Genomic DNA, 9808 nt, shown 5'->3' on the forward strand with positions numbered 1-9808 from the left:
ACCCAAACTCAAGTTATGACAGGACAAAAGATCCATGGAAAATGGTATTTATTCTGATCACCATGCTTTCTCCATGAAAATAAAATTGGTATCAAAGACCATAATTTCTTACAGCTTGACTGAGCAGAAAGAGCACTAGATTATGCCAACTGCGACACTACTTCCTGTGTGAAAATTACTACAAATGGCTACCGCCATGCACAACTGCCAACTACATATGAGCCCACATTTTCCTTTAAAGATCTAATCCTGGAATTCCAATTCACCATCATTACTATCTCCTTACTAAAGGGTCCTTCTACTAAGGGTGCACTAATGCATTTAACATGCTTAATGAATTAGTGAGCATTAAGTGCCATGCAGCCAATAGACATACGATGGTTACATGCATTTAGTACACACTAAACCTGTTAGGGGTCCTTTTACTAAGGTGTGCTAAGTCCTTAACAGCAGGAAAATAATCCAACCACAAAAGAATACATTTCACCATTTTTTAATTTAACGTTCACTCAAATATTACTCTCTGTAATTCACAACATTTACAACAGAATGCAGATTTCATTTTAACAATCAGGAAAAGAGATCATTAGTGAAGGAACAGAACAGAGCGAGTAAGCTTCAAACCACCACACAGAAGGAAAGGCAAAGGCTCCACTTCTGGATTAAAGCATTACATTACACTATACGTATCAGGAAATAACCCTACATGCAACAATCCAGCAGAGATGGCTACAAAACATGGGTTCAAACCTTCAAAATTAGCAGCAAACCAAGGGCCCCTTTTACTAAACTGAACTAGTGATTCCCAGGGCAGCAACTGCGGCACAGCCCATTCAATTGAATGGGCTTTGTCACATTTTGCCATGCAGAATCGCTAGCACGGTTTAGTAAAAAGGGGTCCCAAAATTTCTACTGAATTTCAAATATATTTTGTAACTTCCTTTACCGTTTTTTTTTCCATATTAAAAAAGGTACTTGCCGCATATACTGTACTTGCTCACCTTCAGGGAAAACCTAAAAATGGGTTCCCTTGATCTTCAACCTTTTTATCCCAAGGCTTTAAACTTTTAAGATACACTTAAAAACGATTTGGGAGCGATGTACTTTTAAATGTGGCCAGGGAGCTCTTTAATTTTCCTCAGTTTGTAGCAATACTCTTCCCTCTTATCCACCCAACAAAATACGAGGATTATGGGACATTGCCAATTTACTGACCAGGAATGGAGGAGTCAGAATGTAAGCACCGGATGGAAGCAAGGCCGACTAAAAGTAAGTTTAAAACAACAAGTTATACAATAATGGAAAATGATTTTACAGCAAACTCAAAGGCAAGAAATCAAAATTCCAGTTTTAAAGAACGAGACCCTGCCTTCCACCCAGCCTCTCTCATACACCAACTTGGAACAAAGGTGGAAATTCTAACACCATGGTATTACCATCCCACCCATCAAAGTATTTCACAGCAAGGAGAAAACCAAACCTTGAGAAATAATGAGAATCAAGTACTGAAGCATAGCAGAAAGACAGATCAAGACAAAGCTTTTATAAAACGTGGTATTCAAGGCTGCACCAGTCCCTAGTAAAATTAAAAGGCTGAAATTGCAATAATTAAATGCCAGGGACTATACATTCTGCGGCATCTACATTCTCTAGTATTTTTCATTTTTTAAAAACCTAAAAATAAATACATAGCCAACAATTACAGAACAAAACAAATCTAGTGTATCCCAAGCCTGTGGAATACAAAATATTTTTAAATTAGTCACTTATGGATGTGTAATGTTCTACACCAGATCGTTTACTGACCAATGTTATGGTGTGATACCAGCACAATCATCCTATGCTTTGGCTTCCATTACAGTGACATCAGAAACTCACTGATCACAAAAGGGAGGAAGATGAGGTGGTTTTCTTTTGCAGCATGGGACTATGCCAATCCCTGGCCTGTGTGTGTGTGGTCTTTCCTTCCTCAGTTTTAAAACTAGAGACGCTTAAATTACAATTAGACACAAAACACAGATAACACATACATCATAATTTGTGTGTTTATAGGAAGGGAAGAGGACAACCATCCTTCCTATACACCATATGCAAATCTTGCATATAAATAGAGTGGACAAAAAAAAGTCCCCATTTATCGCAAGTCCTCAGCAGTAAACATGCCCTTGGCTCGTCGGAGGATGGAGTCCTTCGAAGCATCATATGGGTGCTCTTTGGAGGGGATCTCTAGGACAGCTGGGATAGACCTGTGATGGGCATCAATAGCATGACGGATCATTTCAGCAATGAACTGATTGATGAGAATAATTCCGATGTCATCCCGGCTCAGAAAACTCCTGCAACAAGGTGGAAAGAAAGAGAATTAGAAAGGGAGAGAATAACTTTTAGAGCTTTATGCACTGGCATAATGAAGCTTGCAGGGCAAAGGGAAAACTAAATGGGTCTGTAAAAACAGCACGAGAAAATTATAGAATTAAACGTTTTACCCAAAAAGGAATTTTGACTTAGCACAAAGTTAAAGCGCCCAAAAACTGCTAGGAAGGAAAATAAAAAGGGAATGAAAAAATAAATAGTGGACAGGGAAAACAGATGAGAAAAACAAACTTTTGTTAACATATCCTATTTATTGGGATTTATTAATCACCTTTATGATTATGTGCTAAGATGTACCTGCTACACAAAGCAGTGTGTAGCAGGTACATCTTAGCATATAATTTACAATTTTGTTAACATGTATATTTATGTATAAGCATAAATATAATCAATGAGGTAGACTAAGAGATGGCAAATTGACAGCACAATACAAATGATCATAATGGGAAGTATGTTCATATAACAGATATGATATTCACAATGTCAGCCCACTGTGAATGAAATACTTTCAAAGTTACATATTGGAACAATCAAATAACACAGAGATGGCTCATAATACCAGAATAATTATATATATATATATATATTTATTCTGGTATTATGAGCCATCTGTGTGTTATTTGATATATATATATATATATATATATATATATAAAATTTTTGGGGGGGTGGGGTGGGGGGAAAGAACCCTGTCAGTTTCTTCTGAGACTCAGGTGTCAACTGTCAGGATTTTTTCAGGATTCTACAAATTTGTAAATTACTTGTTTGGAAACTAGATGGATAGCTAGTTTTTCGGACTTTAGTTCTCTGTAGCTCTCCAATTCTCCCCCCTCTTCCAATACAGAGACTGTAGTAGGATCCAGCCAACAGGACAGCTGCTTTGGAGCTGAGCCTGCAAGTGCTGGGAGCAGACGGAGGTTGAGCCCTGCATAAGGCTTGGAGAGAGCTGTGGAACCAGCGAGTGTCCTGGGGGGGGGGGGGGGGAAGAGATTATTAAAAAGGTGTAGGAATTTAAGAAAAATGTAAGAAACTGCAGGCTGAGGAAAAGAACTGGCAGCAAATGCAAGACCTGGTAGGGCTGGGGGGGGGGGGGGGGGGGGGGGGGGGCACTGCCTGAATGAGAACATGAGCAGCAGGGCATGCACTTGTGTTTCAGTCTCTCTCCTGGAGACATTCTCATATAAAAGTTTCCTTTCAAAATCTGGGTTGGAGTGGAGAAGTCTACTATTAATAATGTACCTGTTCACATAAGTGGAGTGAAATTTTCAGCCCAGGGAATTTACTCAGCTATTAAGTTTCCTGGAGAAACGCTGCTTCTACTCTGTGTATCATCTCAAGAGCACCAAAGAAACTAGGGGGCCCTTTTACTAAGCCAAATAAGCGTCTATGCACGCCCAACGTGCGCCAATTTGAAGTTAACGCCCTGCTACTTTTTTTTTTGTTACATTTGTACCCCGCGCTTTCCCACTCATGGCAGGCTCAATGCGGCTTACATGGGGCAATGGAGGGTTAAGTGACTTGCCCAGAGTCACAAGGAGCTGCCTGTGCCTGAAGTGGGAATCGAACTCAGTTCCCCAGGACCAAAGTCCACCACCCTAACCACTAGGCCACTCCTTTGGGTTTGCATTCCCCTGCCCCGAGGTTACCTCAGCCTTTTTGAGAGCAAAATGTTTCTGAACTGTTGCTTTTAGGGTTGTAATATAAATCTAAAAAAAAAAAAAAAAAGTAAAATATTTATGCATACTACTCAAACATCTTCTGGAAAGCCTGATGCAGTCATACCACTGCTGTTTTGAGTTGTTGCTGCTGCTTGCAGATAAGGTCTTCAGTTTTTAAAGAGTGGGATAATCACTTACCTCCCCATTCATTTTTGCTATTGTGTGCTCAACATCCCTCCTCCCCATCACCCAATCCTAAATTTCCTCACTTGTGAGCTAAGCAGTAGCTGAACTATAGCAGTGCAGACAGACAAGACCTGGAACAAAGCAGCTCACTCCAGCTGCACCAAGTGGACTTCAGTTATTCACACTGGTTTTTCTTGTTTGTGCAAAAATAGAGACCCTATTAACTGTACACAAAACAAAAACTGCATCCAGAATAAAATACAAAGGCAACACAGAATCTTCACACACAGAGGACACGGAGAAAATGTTTTCATGCCCTTGAGTGTAGATACTGTAGCCTAGGCACTTTCAGGGCCAATCGTACAGAAGCAAATATTGAAGCAGGAAAAACCCAGTCAAGAGAAGGACATGATGGGAGACTAAATCTAAACAAGATCGCTAACAAAATATTTCCACTGTCCATTTTTGCAGAAATGCATTACTCACTCATTACGAAATGTGTCATACTTGTTTCAAGGCTCTCTCACACCCACAAACCGGGCCCCTTCTCTTACTCATTGGACCATCAGTACCAGTGCACTGATCCTGATCACTATTTTCATGAAAGGTTTGAATAAACACATGATCCCCAGTAGGAAGAAATCCGAGTATACCATCTTGGGTTCTGCCTCCCTTTTCCTTTGCAACACATATGCTGTAAAACCTATGTGCATACTTTTAGCCACTGAGTGAAGAGCAATTTTTCAGTCCAGAGAATTTGCCCATATTGCTTCCACTCTGTCTGTAACCATTTAGAGGATCCAACGAAAAGCTAAGCAAATATTTTATACTGCTTTTCCCCCATTTGCAAAACAATACCACCTACATTTTCTAGATGTATACCATGGTTGTACCATTGGAAAATTCACTCTAGCCTTCAAACTCACTTACTGGAATAGTTCACTCTTGGCATCTCTGCACTTTATTAGAGAGACAAAAAAAAATCCATTCTGACTAAAAAATACCTTCTTAAAATACACAACAAAAAGCAGAACTTTTCCCCACTCATTTGCAAAAGAAAATTCATATGACTATTGACTCATCAATCTGCAACAATTTATTTATAAAAAAGGAACTAGATCTAGAATCATCAAATGACTGCTCCAGACAAAGATGTCAAATACTTCCATCTAGGAGACAATTTCTAGCACCCCAACTGCCTTACCAAGTTGTGCAGAATTGCTTTTTTTTTTTTAATGGTATTTATGGTAATACAAATGAATGCAAGAGTCAGCTCTTCAGAGGGATGTTGTCACAGCTGCTTCCTTGATGCTTTGCTCCCCTGCTTGGCTCACCTATGTTACCAATGAGAAAATTTAAGCACAGGGTCTGGGCCAGTAGTATTCGCTCCCTATGCTTAAGAGCTGCAAACTGGTCAGGTTTTCAAGATAATTTTAACAAGGATAGTATAAAATAGTAACATATAGTAACATAGTAGATGACGGCAGAAAAAGACCTGCATGGTCCATCCAGTCTGCCCAACAAGATAAACTCATATGTGCTACTTTTTGTGTATACCCTACCTTGATTTGTACCTGTCCTCTTCAGGGTACAGACCTTATAAGTCTGCCCATCACTATCCCCGCCTCCCACCACCGGCTCTGGCACAGACCGTATAAGTCTACCCAGCACTATCCCCGCCTCCCACCACCGGCTCTGCCACCCAATCTCGGCTAAGCTCCTTAGGATCTATTCCTTCTGAACAGGATTCCTTTATGTTTATCCCACGCGTGCTTGAATTCTGTTACCGTTTTCATTTCCACTACTTCCTGCGGGTGAATGTACATAATATACACATATACATAGGAGATTTGCATGTGTATTTATAGCCTATCACAAATCTTGGCAGGTCACAACATAAAAACATAGTTGTACACAATAAATGCATCATGCAAAAAATGCAAGACAAAACAAATGAAATGTCTACAGACATGTCTCATTACACACATTCATTAAGGATATCCTGAAACCTAAACCATTTGCAGCCCCGAGAGTGAATACTGGTCTAGGCCCAGTATTTAGGCTTTTGACTGATATGCCAGTCAACACAAGGTCGATAATCATACCCTATCAGCAGTTACCATTCATTCTGACATGGCATATAGTAATGCTTTGTTGCACTAGTATACTAAGTTCCGGAAAAAGCTAGCCCATTTTATATATTCCTTTACCAAGTTGCTTTAAAAGCCAAGTTTTCTGTTTCTGGCTATCAAAGTTCAAGAAAATTCATTTATTGTAGCTAACCTATTTTTAGCATTAGCAGAAACCCAAAGCAGTAAAGGACTACCCACTGAAAAAACAATCCCATTTCCCTAGCTTTCAGAAGTTGCCTGCAAAAATGACACAGAATTTAATAGACCTAGACGAGAAAGGCCTCAAGTATGCAATCTGCATTCCATGTTCTTATCTAGGCAAATCCAATCCAAGGCCCTACACATAGGTGTAGTAGGGTCAGGGTTACGGGGGTGGTAACCAGGCCAACTGCCCCATGGGACCCTAAGTCTGCCTCCATTTGAAGGTGGCACAACCTAAAGGGCCCCCCTCATATCTAATCCCAGCCCTGCAAAAGCACTAAATATTTCAAAATGATGGACGAATGGAGTGCCAAACACAACATGATGGAACGCACTGCCGTGCAACTTAAAAACGATTTACGAACTAACAAACTTCCGCAAACTACTGAAGACCCATCTCTTTAACAAGGCATACCACAAAGATCAACCAATGTGAATATACACAACTCCTCTACATATATTCAGAACTGTATTACAATCTCTGCTTGTTATACTACTATCATGTTCTATCATTATCATGTTGCCCAAGATCCTTCTGTAACACTAAATGTCTATTTTCTAATAGATTTCCACCATTCATGATGTATTGTAAGCCACATTGAGCCTGCAAAGAGGTGGGAAAATGTGGGATGGAAATGCAATAAATAAATAAATGGACAAAATGAAGGAGCTTGCTCAATATTGAAGCAGGCTCCCAAGGATGTTTTGGAACAGACCTTAGGGCTTCAGCACAGCAACAACTACAAACGCTAACATACACTCTACTACTATTTAGCATTTCTATAGCGCTACAAAGCGTACGCAGCGCTGCACAAACATAGAAGAAAGACAGTCCCTGCTCAAAGAGCTTACAATCTAGTAGACAAAAAATAAAGCAAACAAATCAATTAATATGTAGAGGAAAGAGGAGAGGAGGGTAGGTGGAAGCGAGTGGATACAAGTGGTTACGAGTCAAAAGCAATGTTAAAGAGGTGGGCTTTCAATCTAGATTTAAAGATGGTCAAGGATGGGGCAAGACGTAGGGGCTCAGGAAGTCTATTCCAGGCATAGGGCGCAGCAAGACAGAAGGAGCGAAATCTGGAGTTGGCAGTAGCGGAGAAGGGAACAGATAAGAAGGATTTACCCAGGGAACGGAGTGCACGGGAAGGGGTGTAGGGAAGGACGAGTGTGGAGAGATACTGGGGAGCAGCAGAGTGAGTACATTTATAGGTCAGTAGAAGAAGTCTGAACAGGATGCGAAAATGGATAGGGAGCCAGTGAAGCGACTTGAGGAGAGGGGTAGTATGAGTAAAGGGACCCTGGCGGAAGATGAGACGGGCAGCAGAGTTTTGAACCGACTTGAGAGGGGAGAGGTTAAGTGGGAGGCCAGCAAGAAGCAGATTGCAGTAGTCCAAACGAGAGGTGACAAGGGTGTGGACGAGGGTTTTGGTAGAGTGCTCGGAAAGAACGGGGCGGATTTTACGGATGTTATAAAGAAAGAAACGACAGGTCTTGGCGATGTGCTTGATATGAGTAAAGAACGAGAGAGAGGAGTCAAAGATGACCCCAAGGTTACAAGCTGAAGAGACAGGGTGAATGTGCCAGTCATCAACAGAAATGGAAAACGGGGGGAGCGGAGAGGTGGGTTTGGGGGAAAAAGTGAGAAGCTCGGTTTTGGTCATGTTTAATTTCAGGTGGCGTTGCGACATCCAGGCAGCAATGTCAGACAAGCACGCTGAGACTTTGGTTTGGATGCAAGGTGAGATATCAGGGGTAGAAAGGTAGATTTGGGAGTCATCAGCATAGAGATGGTAGGAAAAGCCATGGGATGGTTTAAACTCAGGAAAAGTTTCTAGATAGAAACATAAAGCAGGCGAAGACTAAGCTTGGGTTTTTCTAGCTCAATTGCCCCTGACAGGCAGGTTCCAACTTCACCTCTGCAGGACTCCCCTTATGGGTGGATTCAAGCAGGCCCACACTCTCCAGTGCTGTTTTTATTATGGAGAAGAGCAAGAGCAAGAGCAACCTTCCCCCTCCCCCCGCCCCCCCACCTCCCCCCGCACTACCGGAACGTTTCTTCTATCTCGGTGACGCTGGTCTCTTTCTCCACCACCAGGAAGTTGGGTTTGCGGTTCTTGTTGAGCTCCCCGACCCCGCCGAGGAGAAAGCCAGTGCAGGTGTCCTCGTCCCCGATCACCGCGATCAACTTCCCCCGTCCCGCCATCACCACCGCGAGGGATGCGGAAGAGTCTTCAAACAGCTTCCGGCGCGCGCGAGCCAAGTGTTCTCGAGCCTCCTCCGGCGCAGGAGAAGATTCTCTGGCCGGCCCGGCACAAGTGAGAAGAAGATGATGATCGCTCACGCGCTGCGCAGAGACCAGCTGACTGGCAGACGATCCGTGGCTCCGCCTTGCTTCTGTCTGTCGTCATTCGTGGGGGGAAGGGGGGGGGAGTCCGTATGCGCAGAGTATAATACAAAGTGAGTTGGCCGGGATCACGTGTCGTGTTTGACAAGCGTTGATGACAATAGGCTGTAAAACAGTGAAGTGTCACAAGAGGGCAGAAGGGGTTTTTTTTTTTTTTTTTTGGGGGGGGGGGGGGTAGGGAGGGAGGGAATGAATGAATCAGGAAATCTGGGACCCTGGACGTCACGTTTATTTATTTATTTATTTATTTATTGCACTTGCATCCCACATTTTCCCACCTATTTGCAAGCTCAATGTGGCTTACGAAGACCTGTTATGGCCAGTGGCGTACCAAGGTGGGGGCAGTCCGCCCAGGGTGCACGCCACTGGGGGGCTGCCGCGCGCCTGTCGGCTCCGCTCGTTCTGTGCTCCCTCTGCCGCGGAACAGGTTACTTCCAGTGTTGCCAGGTGGGCGGTTTTACCGCCCAATTGGGCAGTTTTCCGCGACCCGCCGCGGGAAATTTTTGCCCGCGGCGGGTTGCGGTTTTTTTGGCTGCTTTTGGGTCGTTTGGGCGGTTTTTTGGGCGGCTTCTGCCTTTTTTTCGGCCGCGGGGGGCGGGGTTAGTGACCTTTTTGGGCGGGGTTAGTGACGTTTTGGGCGGGCCGATGACGGGGAGGCGGGGCCGATGACGTGGGAGGCGGGGCCGATGACGGGGAGGCGGGACCGGTGATGGGGGAGGCGGGGCCGGTGACGGGGGAGGCGGGGCCGGTGACGGCGGGGGCGGGGTTGATGACGGCGGGGGCGGGGGTGATGACGCGGGGGTGGGGGTGTCAGGGGCGGGGTTTGTGTTTGGGCGGGTTTTGGGCTGTTTTTT

General features: G+C 43.6%; 1 protein-coding gene across 1 annotated transcript; it reads right to left on the bottom strand.

The window, feature by feature from the left end:
- Positions 1-477: 477 nt before the first annotated feature.
- ATP6V1F (ATPase H+ transporting V1 subunit F) lies at positions 478-8889 on the bottom strand. The gene is made up of 2 exons (XM_030216208.1): positions 8596-8889; positions 478-2336 (listed from the first exon to the last, which is right to left on the bottom strand). Exons 1-2 carry the CDS (start codon positions 8751-8753, stop codon positions 2135-2137), a joined length of 360 nt encoding a protein of 119 aa, XP_030072068.1. The 5' UTR covers positions 8754-8889; the 3' UTR covers positions 478-2134.
- Positions 8890-9808: the final 919 nt, after the last annotated feature.

Source organism: Microcaecilia unicolor, chromosome 10 (assembly GCF_901765095.1).
Source record: "Microcaecilia unicolor chromosome 10, aMicUni1.1, whole genome shotgun sequence".
Classification (NCBI taxonomy): Eukaryota; Metazoa; Chordata; class Amphibia; order Gymnophiona; family Siphonopidae; genus Microcaecilia; species Microcaecilia unicolor.

Bases quoted from the DNA above. Each gene is read 5' to 3' on its own strand.
- ATP6V1F (XM_030216208.1), bottom strand. From the start codon at position 8,753: ATGGCGGGACGGGGGAAGTTGATCGCGGTGATCGGGGACGAGGACACC. The intron at 2,337-8,595 runs GTAGTGCGGGGG...ACCTTGTTGCAG, and splicing joins GAGATAGAAGAAACGTTCCG to GAGTTTTCTGAGCCGGGATG.